At 39.8% G+C, this 16,826-nt stretch overlaps 1 protein-coding gene across 1 annotated transcript; it reads right to left on the bottom strand.

Moving 5' to 3' along the window:
- Positions 1–15,202: 15,202 nt before the first annotated feature.
- On the bottom strand, positions 15,203–16,203 carry LOC121155324 (selection and upkeep of intraepithelial T-cells protein 8-like). Its single transcript, XM_040978618.1, has 2 exons — positions 15,810–16,203; positions 15,203–15,504 (listed from the first exon to the last, which is right to left on the bottom strand). The coding sequence occupies exons 1-2, from the start codon at positions 16,201–16,203 to the stop codon at positions 15,203–15,205; spliced, it is 696 nt and encodes a 231-aa protein (XP_040834552.1).
- Between the last annotated feature and the right edge of the window lie 623 nt (positions 16,204–16,826).

Here is a 16,826-nt window from a genome sequence, read left to right as displayed (position 1 = left end):
ACTGAAGTGATGGAGAGTAATATATATAACCTACTCAAGCAGTTCTCTTTGTGCATAACTACTTTCATCAGTAAAATAGTGATTGACCAAAGCACATAAGTTTGTGACAGAGTAGTTCCTAATCTTAGTATTTTTATAATGTGTGTTGATGACAGCATCTCACACCATCAACGTTTGACCCCTTCTCTTTATATTTGTTTTGTCAACCTTGTTGTTTTTTTATCTGTTCCCTCACTTTTCACTGTAACAGCAAGAAGAATAAGGCCATCACTTGAATTTCTTTACATTCACAAGTTCTGCCTTGCACATAACTGCAAGATACAATTCAGTCTGGTTTTCTACTGCTGCCAAATGCATGTGTACTGAAATGGACTGTCAGATATCTTTTGAATGGATTAGAAAACCATGACTCTAACATAAGCTATCTACATAAGACATTTTGTGGGTACAAAGACACAAATAGGTTCCAATTAAAGACACGGAAAAGAACTATTAAAAAAGCAACAACGGGTGAGTTGGACAGGCTACCTTATAAATAGACAAAGCAAAGCTTACAATAAAAGTTGCTATGAGAAATAAAGGAAGGACATGTAATAATGAAGATCAAATTATAAGGAACATATAAAAATTCTGAACATTGAGGCCATTAACACCAGAAACTCAAATTACATAATGCAAAGATGTGAAAACCAACCCAGTATATATAGAAAAAGATTTTCACCATTTATTTTAAGATCTCAAGATTGATAAATTCTGAAAGTCAATATATCATGTTAATAGAATAAAAAAACAGAACAAATGTGGCTATTTCAATAGCTGCACAAAGAAGAGTTTGATAAAACAAAACACATTTTAATGATCACATCTCAACAAATTTGGAATAGAATGTAAATAATACATAGAGTGAAATTTGTTCAACTTGATGAAATCCCTTTCTGGAAAACTCAAATTTAATGCCAAGCTCTTAAGAAAACGTTAAGACTGTCCCTTCATGATCATGAGCGAGGAAAACACAATCTTTTCTGTATATTCAGTGTTGCACCAGAATTCCTAACCAGAGCAACTAAGTAAGAGTAAAATAAAGCATTCTAAGACAATGCAAGCAGAACAACAGAGTTGAATTTTCCAGTCTCTTTTCCTCTCCCCCACAAAAGCCCATTGAGAGTTATACACAGAAGAAGATATCTATCCATGTGGTCCAGATCCCAATGAGGCAGTGAAGCACTAAGAGTTCTGTCTTTGGGGAAAAGTGATCAGATTGAACATTGACTTGGCTGTGGAACCCACACAAGCCATGCAACAGACCCTGAAACCTGGGTGTGTGTGACAGGCCTGCCTCCTGAAGACCTGCAATTACCTGTATAGATCCAGCCATGGACACTGGCACCAGGCTTGCTCACACACACTGCTTACTTTTTCAGCTGGTGGACCTGAGCATCTTTCAGAACAAGATGTTCAGCCCATCAACATATCCCTGGGCTATGGACACTGACAATGGACCCATCTGCCTGTGGTTTCCTATTTGTTGTATCAAGTTCACTGTTGGACCACAACACCAGGCTCACTGAAAGGCACACTCCTGAAATGGATTCACTTATTATACTGACATCTGGTCTGCACACCTTCAGAGTCGAGCACTGGGGAAGTACACACAAGAGCACTGGAAGTAGGTCTGCACGTAGACACCATTGGGCTACGTGGCCAAACTCTCTGGTAAAAGGAACTGGGGAAGGTATTTTCTTCTTGAAATGGCAACATAAAGATTGGATGACTACCGACTTAAATGTGAGGACACTAAGACAAGGCCATGAAGAATGCAGATATTCTTGACATTACCAAAGGGGGAGGAAGGAAGATTAAGGCCAACCCAAAAAGATATATGAACAAGATGAAAAAAAGCATTTGAAATCATAATCTAAAGCAAGCTAAATAACCAACTCAGTCAGATAAACAAATAAACTGAAAAAAATGAAAGTAATAAGAAATTTGACAGATCTAAGACTTACAAAAGAAAACCAAAGATACACAAGAGATGAAGAATTCCATACGTAGATAGAAAATTCAATAGAGAGCTTCACAGAAGACTGGATTAACCAAAGGAATGACATACTAAGTTCAAAAGACAAGTGATTTGAAATTAGCCACTTAGGGAAGACACAGGAAAAAAAGTGAGGAATCCTTTGGGATTTCTGGGATACCACTAACTGCCCCTATACACACATTACAAATATTCAAGCAGGGTGGTATAGAATTAAGGAGAACAACATCTAATTCAATGAAGTAGCAATTTAGAGCATCCAGCTTCCTGGTTTTTACACCATGGGAAGAGGCAGCAAGTGATATTTTAAGTGTCTGAGTTCCTATCACCCTTGTGGGACTCGTTCATGGAGATCCCAGCTACTGGCGTAAGGCTGGCTGAGCCCCAGCTGTACTGTGCATCTGGGAACTTGGGATGGAAGTTCACTCTCTCTCTATCCCTGTCTCACTTTCCTCCATACAAATACATGAAATTAGTTTAAAAATGTTGAAAAATCTTGACATGGAAATGATGGGGAGAGAGAAATTCAGATGCATGAAGTGCAAAGAATCTCTAATGAATGGAACCTAAAAAGTTACACACACACATCAATTGAAATTCACATCGGCCTGAATATCATTAGCTATGTGCTTGGTAAACTGGCATTGAAACATTGTAACAATGTTTGTTATAATAATTTCATAAACTTTCACAACTAGGAAATCTTAATGTTTTTAAGGCAAGTCAAACATAGATTCTCAAAGTTCTTATTTCCTTCTCTTACAGCATTTGGTGGAGGATCTAATTAGACGTATCTGTTTAAAAATAAGCCAGACTCAAATAATTTTTAAGACTTATTTCTGCTTCTTTAAAAGGCATTCCAAGAGAGAGGAGAGAGGTAGAAAGCCAGAGTCAGGCTGCGCTGAAACCATGAACCAGGAACCAAAAGCCTTATCCACGTTTCCCATATGGGTGCAGGGGATAGACATTGGGACCACCCACCGCTGATTTTCCAACATTAGCCAAGAGGTGGATTGTAAGTGAAGTAGTTGGGACTTGAACTGACATCCATGATGCCAACCACACATAGCCTATTATGCCATCACTCGGGCCCTGGCTGAACCTATTTCAGAAGATCCTAAGAAACATACCAAGTTTTTGACTGAAATATTGTGGAATAAACTACATTGAATCTGTGTTCTGTTAGCCACATATATAAACACAGATTTATATGTGAGTATAGGTAAGAGTTGAAGTTTCTAAAATGAAAAAAAAAGTAAAGTATAGAGCGAACTTTAAAAGCAGTAGGAGAGAAGTGACTGATCAGATATAATGGGTTTCCTGGAGGAATAGCCAGGGATGTCTCAGCAGGACCCTTGCAGGCCCAAAGAACAGAATGATAATTTAAAAATGACGAGAGCAAAAGCTACCAAACAACAATATTATAATTGTTTAAACTGTACTTTTCAAATGCCAGGTATTAGTCAAAAAGTACAAATTTCAGTGGTGTTAGGATTATAATTCCTACAGATATATTTTATAATTTAAGGCCCACAGCTAACGGTATTCTATTATATACTAAGAGGATATTTAAGTGTGCTTTTTAATTGCAAAGGTAATAACAATACAACAGTGGGAAAAATTTGGGTGTGATGAAAAGGCTTAGAATATAGATTGTGGTGAGCATCGGAGAGGAAAATACTCCCAAACAAAAGATGCTATATATATTCAATGCATATAGCATTTCATATGTAAATCACATATTTTAAATGTTTTCTTTCTAAAACATCCAGATTACAAAGAGAATAAATTTATTTTAAAATCTAGATGAAAATTTAAATTGATCTATTTGTATACTTCTGGCAAAAGCAATCTGGGAAATATTTTGATAATTCCTAAAAAAATAAGTATAGAGATAGATTAAACAACTGAATTCCTAAGCAGATGCCTAAGAGAAATGAAAAAATACATACACAAACCTGGTTCCCCGAGAAATCTCCAAGATGGCTGACCTCGAGGAGCTGGTATATGGTGGAGAACAAAAAGAGAAGGAGCGATCCAGCGGAGGAACAAGGCAGAAGACACAGAATTGCAGGGAGAGGAGTGGGAAAGACACTACACTACACTGAAGCAAGAAGATCAACTCAGCCTGCAGGGACAGTAAGAAAAAGAAAGAAAAGACAGCACGCTGCACAAGACTTGGTGAGTTGCGGTCCCACACAGGGGGAAGGTAGGCTGCGCAGTCTTGGCCGACCCAGGGAAGACAAGGGTAACTGCAAAAACAAGCTCCCTCAGCAGCGGGAGCCACAGACTACTGGAGCCCCGGTAACCCTAAGGGTGGCTACAAGTTTGAACATAGGGGCCATCAACCCCTGCAGAGGTTGAGGACAAGCAGGGAAGCGGGTCCCAGAAGAACGCCCACCAACAGCTCAGCACCATTGAGAGAGTGCAGAGGCGGCTGGAGCCACTCTAGGGGACTGGGTCATAGAAACTCGGCTCCAAGCTGTGGATTAGCTGCCGGGTTTCCTGCTGTGCTTGGCCTGAGCCCTAGAAGGGGAGCACCACACCTCAGAGTCAGCCAACCCAGATGGAGGTGAGGGCTAGAAGCAACACAGCTGTGCACCTTACAGCTGGGGAACACGTCTGAGCGAGTTCAGCGGCAATCTTCACTAGGCCTTGACACCCCAAGCTTTTCTGACCCAGCTCCGTGCTGTGGATTTCAAGCTGCAGGCAACTGGAAACTCCAGTGGAGACCAGCTCTCCTAACCCAGCTTGGTGCGGCAAATTCCAAGCCTTAAGCTGGCAACTGAAGGCTTAGGCAGAATCCCCTGCCAGCTCAGCTCTTAGCCCAGAGGCGGGGCATTGATTCACAGGTGATGGTGAATCACACATTGATTCACACCACGATGGTGTGTTCCGCAGCGCTATGGCACCTTTCAGAGAACGCCGCAGGGGCACTCGCACTCGCTGGACTGGGGCGCACTGGGCTGTCCCAGACCAGCTCAGGGCTGCGAATTCCTAACCACGGGCTGCTGGAAGCTCCGGTGGAACCCCTTGCCATGCTCGGCCCCTTCTACAGAGGCGTGGCAGTGCTGCTCCGTGCCACTAGCTGGGCCGGGTGGGGTTACGGGCTGGCATGTTTGGAGGGAGAGGACTGTGTGCCTCATGGTGGGACAGCGCCTTTGGACTAGGGTAGCAGGTGGGGCGGCCTCACACTAGGGCCGGGCCCAGGGAACCTGCTGTGCTATACTCAGCTTTAACTCCAGAGGTGGGGCACTGTTCAATAGAGTCTGCTGACCTGGGCGGAGGCACAGGCAAGCAGGCCACAGAAGCATGTCTCCCAACAGGGGAGTTCATTTGGGAGAGTATAGTAGGGTGTGGAACCTCACACTCTATACCCACCCAGAGCAAAGACAAGAAACCCAAGCCTACAAAGTCCCTCATCCACACTCTATCCCTATTGGCTCACACAAGACAATACCTAACCAAGGAAACAGAAGGAGGCTGACCGAGAAGGGCAGGCATAGAGGAGGACTTGGTAAAAGAGGGACGAAAGATAGCTGAGGGAAGAGCAGCAGACCAGAAACGTGCAGAGAAGAGTGCTTGAAGCATCCCTGAACACGGAACAACCAAGAAGAATCACGCAACTTGGAAGGAATCCAGAGAAAGTAATCAGGAAACACAACAACCTACCTGGAGTGTGGAAAAAAAATAGCACAATGAGAAAGAGCATCAGAAAAAGCAATGACTCAGTTGATAGAGCCAGCACCCCACCAAATGAAGGCCAAAAGCCATTACCAACATCGGAGATGCGAGATGAAGACAAGGAAGATGTACCAGACAAGGAATTTAAACAAATAATGCTAAAATTCATCCGAGACCATGAGAAGAAGTGGGAAGACTTCAAGAACAAAATAGTCTCAGAAATACAACAAGTCAAAACCAAAATGACTAACATGGAATTTAAAATGCAAAGTTTAACCAACCGAATAAATACAGCAGAAGAAAGGATCTCTGAAACTGAAGACACACGTAATGCAGATACCCAGCTCATTAAACAGCTGGAGACAAGCCTCAACAAAGCTAATAAAATGATACAAGAAATGAAAGATCACCTCAGAAAATCGAATATTCGGATCATGGGTCTTCCTGAAGGAGTGGAAAGAGAGTCAGGAATGCAAGGGGTGCTCAACAAAATTATACAGGAAAACTTCCAAAACACTGGGAACATGAATCCAATCCACATACAAGATGGACAGAGAACTCCCAACAGACATGACCCAAAGAGATCTTCACCCAGACACACGGTGCTCAAGTTCTACTCCAATGAAGTCAAAGAAAGAATCTTGAGACAAGTACGAAGCAGAGAAAAGATCACATACAAGGGAAAACCCATCAGAATCACTGCTGACTTCTCTGAAGAGACCCTACAAGCAAGGAGAGAATGGACAAAGATTTTCCAAATGTGAAGCAAAACAACTGTCAACCAAGAATAATATACCCAGCAAAAATCTCATTTATGTATGAGAATGAAATCAGATACTTCCATAGCAAAGAAAAACTAGAAGAATATGTCAGCACAAAACCAGTTCTACAAAATCTCCTTAGAAATGTGCTAAATCCAAAAAAAAGGAGATAAACCATAAACAAAGATGGCAAACAGGAAGGTCTCCAAACTAAAGCCCACACAAAGAAGGCAATTACACAGATAACAACACACACAAAACACACTCGCATGGCAGGGCAAAATTGCAACCTCTCAATCTTAACTCTCAACACAAATGGTCTAAACTCACCAATCAAAAGACAAAGATTAATGGAATGGATCATCAAACAAGACCCAACTATATGTTGCCTACAAGAAACACATCTAACCAGAAAAGATGCAAAGAAACTGAAAGTGAAGGGATGGAAAAAGATATTTCATGCCAATAGACGAGAAAAAAAAGCTGGGGTAGCTGTCCTAATTTCAGAAGAGATAGACTTCCATCTAACTAACATCAAAAGGGACAGGGAAGGCCATTTTATATTGGTGAAAGGAATGATCCATCAAGAAGCAATCACCATCATTAATGTTTATGCACCAAATCTCAATGCGCCTAGTTACCAAAAGCAATTACTTACAGACTTAAGGGAAGACATAGATATCCACACAATTCTTGTAGGCGATCTCAACACACCTTTAACATCAATGGACTGGTCTACGAAACAAAAACTCAACAAAGAAACAACAGAGCTCACACAAACAACAGAACAACTGGACTTAGTAGACATATATAGAACTTTTTATCCTAAGGCCACAGACTATACATTCTTCTCAGCGGTGCATGGCACCTTCTCCAGAATCGACCACATGATAGGACACAAAGCAAATCTAAATAACTTCCAAAACATTAGAATCATACCATGTACCCTCTCAGACCACCATGGGATGAAACTGGAAATCAACAACTCAAAACTCCCCAGGAAATATAGACACTCTTGGAAGTTGAACAATATGCTATTAAACTAACAATGGGTCAGGGAAGAAATTAAAGATGAGATCAAAAAATTTATGGAAACCAGTGAAAACTCCGATACCACATTCCAAAACTTGTGGGACACCACCAAAGCAGTGCTACGGGGTAAACTCATCACAATCGGAACCCATGTCAAGGCCCAAGAAAGATGCCAAATACAGGAACTAACCACACACCTCCAGGAACTGGAAAAACAGCAGCAGAAGAGTCCCATGCACAGAGTAGAAAACAAGAAATCATCAAAAAAAGGGAGGACATAAACCAAATAGAAATGAAAAAAACTATACATAAAATCAACAAATCAAAAAGTTGGTTTTTTGAGAAAATAAACAAAATAGACACTCCACTGGCCCGACTGACCAAAAAACAACAAGAGAAAGCGAGAATCAACAGCATTAAAGATGAAAAAGGCAACATAACAACAGACACTGCAACCATTAAGAAAATAATCAGAAATTACTAGAAAGAACTGTACTCCAATAAATTTGAGGACCACCAAGAAATGGAAAACTTCTTAGACCTCCACCACTTACCAAAACTCAGTCTGGAGGCCACAGAAGAATTAAATAAACCCATAACTGAGACAGAGATTGAAGCAGTCATCAAGAATCTCCCAACAAAGAAAAGCCCAGGCCCAGACGGTTTCACTTCAGAATTGTACAAAACATTCCGAACAGAACTAACCCCAATCCTCTACAAACTCTTCAAAACAATAGAAAAGGAAGCAACACTTCCAAACTCATTCTATGAAGCCAACATTACCTTAATCCTAAAACCAAATAGAGAACCATCAGAGAAGAAAAACTACAGACCTATCTCTCTGATGAACATTGATGCTAAAATTCTCAACAAAATCCCAGCCAATAGAATTCAAAAAATCATTAGACAGATCATCCATCCGGATCAAGTAGGATTCATCCCTGGAAAGCAAGGATGGTTCAACATTCGGAAATCCATTAGTGTGATACATCACATCCAAAAGCTAAAAAACAAGAACCACATGATAGTATCAATAGACGCAGAAAAAGCTTTTGACAAGATCCAACACTTCTTCATGCTAAAAACTCTAACCAAGATAGGCATAGATGGAAAAATCCACAACATAATCAAAGCAATCTATGAAAAACCCAACGCCAGCATCATACTGAATGGAGAAAAGTTAGAACCCTTTCCGCTGAGATCTGGAACAAGACAAGGATGCCCACTATCTCCACTGCTATTCAACATAGTCCTAGAGGTACTTGCAGAGGCCATAAGACAAGAAAAAGAAACCAAAGGCATACAAATGGGGAACGAAGAAGTCAAGCTTTCATTATACGCAGATGACATGATCCTGTACATAGAAAAGCCAGGAGACTCAATACAGAAACTACTAGAACTTATACAAGAGTTTGGCAGAGTGGCAGGGTACAAAATTAATGAACAAAAATCAACAGCCATTCTGTATGCAAACAGCCCCAAGATGGAAAAAGACCTAACCAGCAAGATACCATTCAAAATAGTAGAGAAAAGTGTGAAATATCTGGGAATAAATCTAACTAAAAGAGTAGGAGGCCTATTTGAAGAAAACTACAAACTACTCAAAAAAGAAATTGAACAAGACCTCAAAAGATGGAATAACATTCCATGCTCCTGGATAGGTAAAACCAACATCATTAAAATGTCTATACTACCACAAGTAATATACACTTTCAACGCAATTAAAAATTAAATTGCCCAAAACATTCTTCACAGAACTAGACACAATGGTTCAAAATTCATCTGGAAACACAAAAAACCACGAATAGCTAGAACCATCCTGAAAGAATAAGAAGTTAGCAGGGGGAATCACAGTTCTGGACCTCTGGACATACTATAGAGCAGTGGTCATCAAAACAGCCTGGTACTGGCACAAAGATAGAAAAGAAGATCAATGGAATAGAATAGAAGCACCAAAGGGAACCCACACAGATACAGCCAATTAATCTTTGACAAAAAGACCAACAACAGTCCAAGCAAATGGGAAGGCCTCTTCAGTAAATGTTGTTGGGACAACTGGCTGATAGCCTGCAGACACAAAAAGATAGACCCACACCTGTCACCATACACTAAGACCCAATCTACATGGATAAAAGACCTAAACCTACATCCAGAAACCTTCAAATTCTTGCAAGAAAATGTTGGAAATACACTGCAAGACCTAGGAGTAGGTCCTGACTTTCTAAGAAGGACGCCAAAAGCAATAGCAGTTAAGAACAAAATGAACAAATGGGACGTCATCAAACTAAGAAGCTTCTGTATAGCAAGGGAAACAATCAACAAAGTAAAAAAGCAACCCACAGAATGGGAGAAGATCTTTGCGTACTATGTAGGAGATATTGGGCTAATCTCCAGAATATACAAAGAACTCCAAAACAACCAAAAAACCATAACAAGCCACTCAAGATATGGGCAGGGGAAATGGGCAAACATTTCACAAAGGAACAAGCCCAAATGGCAAACAAACATATGAAAAAATGCTCCAGTTCCCTGGCAATAAGGGAAATCCAAATTAAGACATCGATGAGGTACCACCTAACACCAGTATGATTGGCCCACATAAACAAGAACATCAATGACACTTGTTGGCGAGGATGCGGGGAAAAGGGAACCCTACTCCACTGTTGGTGGAGCTGCAAATTGGTACAGCCTTTATGGAAATCAGTATGAGTGAAAACATTAGCTAAAACAGAGATATAAAAAGCACAGAATAATCAAATTAATGCTAAGACGATTTGTTGAAATTATAAAGACTAACAAAATCAAATATAGCAATGCATAGAGCACACAATTCCTCTCATTCATTGCTGATGATAGCAATTAATTATAGAAGCAGACAAACAACTAACATAAGTTCAATCTTAACTCTGGGAAAATCATTTAAAAGGAATTGCTCACCATAGCTAGGTAGATCTAGTCACTGAACATGAAAAGCACTGAACAAGTGGGACTGATTTTTTGGCATCTGGCAGGTGTTACAATGACTGAACTAGTTGGTCCTAGCTCCTTGGCTGTACATGTTAACGCCAAAGGAATTCTTAAAATTGAATGCTTATAATTGAAATGAAGATATCCAGGGATGTTTCCATGTAGATGCTTTATATTGTTTGAACATTGTATCCAGATGATTGACTTCTTAAAATAATATTGGGATATGACTTTTTATTACTGGTCTGTTAGATGATGAACTTTTCTGTGAGAAGATTATAATACAGGACTATGTCTGTTGTGATTTAAGGCCTTTCTAGAAGGAGATAAGAAGTGTATGTCAGCTCTAATGAAAGCAACCTAAGTGTTCTGAAACTCTCTTTGTGACTTAGAATATAATAAATAAGACATTTCCTTGTCTTGGTTAGTGATGATTGTCCTGTGTAGACATGTCCCTTATAAATCTCTAAATTATGAGCAATTGTTAAATCTCAAAATGGGATTTTGGAATACCATGTTAATTCATCAATTTCATTCTCCAAATGAACACATTTAGTACATAGTAGATCCAAGAAAGGATATCAATGCTTCATGAAACTCATGAAACTATACATACATTTGAAATTGTTATTGTGATAACTTGATGCAAAAATTCATATTTTAACTCAGATTTTCAGCATAAATTCTAAGTCTCACATAGACAATAGGCATTGAGCTACAGTCATAGATGTGTGCCAACATTTAATGGACTCAGAAAGTATTTACAGAAAATGAGTAGCTGAGTGAACCATGATTTCTGAAGCCAGTGTCGTGGTTCTCCTGGAGCAGAAGGACTCTGCCCTTAGCACACCTGGAAACACTGGCAGCCATCCAAGCAGCTTCGATCCTCGACACCCACAACCACGCTGATACCAGAACCTGATCCTCCAACCCGTCATCCACCCACTGATCCTCCCAGCAATGATGGAAAGGCCATACAGCTTTGGCTAAACAGCCACTAGGAAGCATGTTTACAGGAAAAAGAGAATAGCCATGGGAAAGCCCATCCCAATGAACCCCATTTACCTCTGTTCCGGAATTTCAGATATAAAGCAAGGATTATTACTATTGTTCCAGAGTACAACCCCAAAAACAAAAGATGGATAATCCATGAGCTCAAAAAGTGAAGGCCTCGATGTGTTTGTCCTAAAACAGAGAAGGTTCAGAATGAACAAGAACACTAGACTGTAGGGCATCACCACCCAAGAACTAGGTGAGAAAGTGGGACTCATTGCTCCATGCCCGATGAACTTTAGCACTCCTCAGGCTGTGATTTGCTTTGAGAGTGATGGCAGGTTAGTGAGGTTGGATCTGAAGAACTCATGAGGTTGAGGAGTTTCCTTTCCTAATTCACATAGCTAGCCTAATGCAAAATTAATATTTCTGGGGACTTGGGGAGAGCCCATAGCAGACCCCCAAAAAAGTGTGGGAATTCTGGGGATATGTGATCTGGACAGAGGCAGCTCTGGTGACATGGCTTTGGTTGAAAGAAAAGCAGCTGTCTTATACGTACAGACTTCAAGTGCTAAACATTTTGCCTTATAAAATAGTGTGGGAAATACATGTTATATCCTTCAGCTTGGATTACCATATTGAGCGGCTTGTTCCCATCAACCAGACAGACATCGTTAAAGATGTCTTCCCAGCTGTTACTAAAGCAGGACTGTCTATCCCTGAAATGCCTCTTCTCCACAGGAAAATGACTGACAAATTTGTAGAGTAATAACCAGAGATACTTCCAGTTAATCTTCTGTAGTGTGGTCCAGAACTCAAGTCTGGAAAACGTGCATATGGGAAGCACACTTATTGTCTGTGCTTCCAAAATCATCATCAAAGAATTTGTGAATTAGTTTGGTATTTACAGAGAATAAAGTTCCCATAATCACTTTGCAATGAATTTTCTCATGATTAAATGACTTCCTCACTTGTGAAGGTATATAAGCACAATCAAGAAACCAAACACTGGAAATAGTGCCTTAATGACTAGGGCATGATATTTAAGGTCCAGCTCTGTTGTCCAATTGTGGGTCTGCCGCTTAAAACCTATGTGATTCATTATATCATCATCTGCAAAATTGTGAAAAACAAAATGATGCTGTAAAACATTTTAAAAATGACAAAATTTAAAACTGATTGTAACTTACTTGACTCAGAGTCTTTGATTCAAAAGTAAATTTTACCCTTCCCTATCATTCCTAAATTATCTTGTTACTATTATCTATTTGTTACATCTATTACACCTTCTATTACTGGTATTAGATCACTCCTTCTCTTCATTTACATTATTTTTAGTATATTATCTCTATTTCACTATGCATGACATGTTTTCATCGCCATATTTTCACAAAGGATGTTCTTAAAAATAAATGATGTCTACACTGCACTGTTTTGGAAAAATGATTTGTTCATTTAGTTTAGCTATAAAATGAGCAGAAATGGTATTGTTGAAATGACCCTATTGGTTTAATGTAAGTGTTTCTCATATTTTTACCCAGGATCTTTCAGGGATGCAGTTATAATCTCAAACACTAATGTTAATCTGCATAAATGGGAATATTATGATCAAACTAAAGGTATTATACAGCAAGACTCACAGAATCCATTTTTCAAGAAAGCATTTTGATTTAGCAGAGATTAGAACCACTTCATTTTGATTGAATGGATGCTGACTGGTTTTTGTTTTCAGGAATAGCTGTGACATTGAAGACGTCAAGAGAATATTGCACTGTCTCTCAGTGCCTTTTTAAAATCCTCATTGCCTTGTGCAGTTTATAAACTATAGGTCTAAAGTTCAACACCTTGAAAGTGAGAGACAAGCCATAACTCAAGTTTGTTAGTCACATCTTGAAATCAAAAGTTGCTTAGCTTCACTTAAAGCCCCTTTCTGATGTGAGCATCAGGCTGAAGTAGATGTCCTACTGGCTCCACCCTCAATCCATCAGTTACCTGATTCAATGCACAGAGAGACAATGTGCCCAGCAGCTATAACAAATATGGTACATAATAAACAAGTCAAAATTATCATCCAAATGTGGTCCTGAGCAAATAGAGCCCCTGGAAGAAAACACAGAACAATTGGAAATCGTTAAGGTGAAAACATGAGCTCATTGGATTATGCATTTGAAGTTAATAAGGCAGAACTCTGTCAAGTTTTGTATTTACTTCTTGTGTGTGTGCATGTGTGTGTGTGTGCGTGTGTGTGTGTTTGTATGAAGCCTAGATAAAGACTGGAAGTAGACCAACTTGTCTTGATGCAGCATTTATCTGAAGGCTGAAATGAGATGTCCAAAAAGTTCATCTCCTGGGGGGAGGAGGGGGAAATTTAGGGAGTGAGCGCAACTTGTAAATCAGACCATATAACATGAGGTTTCCCGGTTAGGCTGTTGACTAATGGTAAGGCAGACTTAGTCCCATGGAGACCAGGCTAAAGCACAATGCTACTGTCTTTAACTTCAGGAGATTATCAACAATAAAAAAGCATGCAAGATACAGAAGAAGTGAAACTAGATCTTGGGTCTTTTTCTTTTGTGAAGAAAGCAAAATACATAACTACTAGTGAGAGACAAAAGAAGCTTGAATGGCTTCACTAATTATGTGTTTACATAAATTGTTATAATAACATCCCACTTTATGGAATTTTCAGAAAGCTTTGAATGATGGTATTAGCTCCAGATATTGTTAAGATATCAGGCAAAGCTTTTCCTTACAAGTAATTAATTCATGTTTCACCAAAATTTGTGAAGTATAATTACATATGTTTAAGATCCAAAAACTAGGGCCTGGTGTGATAGCCTAAAGGCTGAGGTCCTCAACTTAAATATGCCAGGATCCCATATGGGTGCCAGTTTGTATCCTGGCAGCTCCACTTCCCATTTGGCTCCCTGTTTGTTGCCTGGGAAAGCTGAAGAGAATAGTCCAAAACCTCGGACCGGGTACCTGGGAGACCCAGAAGGAGCTCCTGGCTTTTGTCTCAGGATTAGTTGGGCACTGGCCATTGTGGTTACTTGGAGAGTAAAAAGTGGATGGAAGATCTTTCTCTCTGTCTCTCTCTGTAAATGAGACTTTGCAGTAAAAATCAATAAACCTTTTTTAAAAAGATACAAAAAAGGGGCAGGCACGGTGGGATCCCATATGGGCACCGGTTCTATCCCGGCAGCCCCGCTTCCCTTCCAGCTCCCTGCCTGTGGCCCGGGAAAGCAGTCCAGGATGGCCCAAAACTCTGGGACCCTGCACCCTCGTGGGAGACCCGGAAGAGGCTCCAGGCTTCGGATTGGCATAGCATCGGCCGTTGCGCTCACTTGGGGAGTGAATCATAGGACGGAAGATCTTCCCCTCTGTCTCTCCTCTCTGTATATTCGCCTTTCCAGTAAAAAATAAATCTTTTAAAAAAAGGATACAAAAAATTATAATTTGGAAGACTAGTAATTTATTTTAAGTTACTGAGCTAATACTTTGTTAACCTTATACACAAATATCAGTAGGGTATAATAAAATCATGACATTTAAACATTTTTAAAGCTCTAATGTTTTATGGGTTGCCATTTTTGTAGATATTTGTTTTGGATTAGGTTCTCCTCATAGCACCTGACATCATCTTCAGTAACAAAACCCACAATCATTATGAAGAGGCACATTTGACATTAGCGAGGTACTATGCACTTTAACACTAATTGCTTTCCCTTCAGACGACAAAGCACTCACTTGCTAGGATGATGTTAATTTTTTTCTCATGTGCCGTTAATGAGTTGTAAATACAGCAGGTTATACTGTTCCGTGATTTGTTCTGGAGAAGAAGAGTCATCTTCATGTGAAATAGTTTGGCTCCATCCTGTGAGTATGATATTGAAGAATGTGGCACTTCCTCTCCCCTGCTGTCTCTCCACTCCATTTTGGGCTGTGGGTACCACCCCTCAGATTCACACTCAAGCAAGAGTCGTTTATTGTTAGCAGCCTGAACACGGATCTGTGTGTCCAAGCCAATTGCTGGTGGAAATCAGAAAAGAGCATTAAGTTAGTTATTGCATTTTGGTTGAGTTGGAAAATTGAAAGGAAAAGAGTCTCAGTCTTGGACTCTGAAACCAACACAGAGGTAATTAGTAAGTGCCTGTCTAAGTTACAAGTCAGACAAACTGCATTGTCTTTCACAGTAGAAATGAGTTGTACTCACTGATTATGGAATTTAAAATATAAAAAATGAAGCAAGAAACAGTGGAAACATGAATATTGATTTGTATATATTGTAACATGTGGAATCACTAGGTCCCTGGTGTACAATATTCCACACTCACCTGCTACACTAAGGTTCAGGCTGGCCATGTCACTGAAGCCATTATCTTCAAATGAACATTGATATGATCCCTCATCAGAGATGCTGATATTATTAATTCTGAGGGTCACCTGGCCCTCTCCAATGGTCTCTTTCACAAACTCTACACGGCCCACATATTCCGGGTCAGCTTCTCCGTTTTCTTCTCGGCCACCTCTGTAGAGGTACACAGGTTTGGAATGATCACCCCTGATCCAGTGTATCTCCATGAGCTCTGCACTGCGTGGTGGGGACAGCTGACAGGTGAGTTCAGCCTGTCCTCCTGCTATTGCCACCACATGTTGCGCGGGCATGGTCACCGTCAGCTTCTCTGTGGAAGAAGACAGAAGATCAAGATATGTCAAAGCGAACAGCATCCCGTTTGCTATACATTGACTAGAACACACCAAATATTGCCCATTTCAAGTGGCTATTTTGAATTTCCAAATAGGAATTTAAAACAACAAAAACATCATCAATGAATGTTACTATTGTAATAAAGGTTTATAAATCTTAGGTTTTATCACATCACTTAAAAATAAATTTTAAAAAGCAGTATTATTTTAAATGTTGTTATCAGTGAAATCTTGAGTTATAACTACATTTTGTTTTTCATAATGTTAAGCGTCTGGTGAATTTCAAAGACTTATCTGTTTATGGTGGAGGAACTGTGATGCATAATGATGCAGTTTCAGGCATCAGCTGTAAGATGGGATGAGGAAAGTGTCATGAGGAACAGAGGTTTGTATGCTATAAAAGTTACGATACTTAAATCCCAATGAAAATAGGACAACTTTAGAAACCATATATTCCCTATTTTGGAGGAACTGAATACACAGAAAAGTAAATGAAGAATGAATTATGTGTCCTACCCTCAAAAAGCAAAGTATAAGAAGAATACGGTAATGAATGGCATTAAGTGTGACAACACCCATGAGGCATGCAGGCTTTAGGACATAGCTTCTTCTGAAAACAGGGCTTTTTGTGAAGATACATTTCA

The sequence above is a fragment of the Ochotona curzoniae genome, unplaced genomic scaffold, assembly GCF_017591425.1.
Source record: "Ochotona curzoniae isolate NIBS_2020 unplaced genomic scaffold, NIBS_Ocur_1.0 contig_291, whole genome shotgun sequence".
NCBI lineage: Eukaryota > Metazoa > Chordata > Mammalia > Lagomorpha > Ochotonidae > Ochotona > Ochotona curzoniae.
This window is presented reverse-complemented; position numbering and strand designations above follow the sequence as displayed.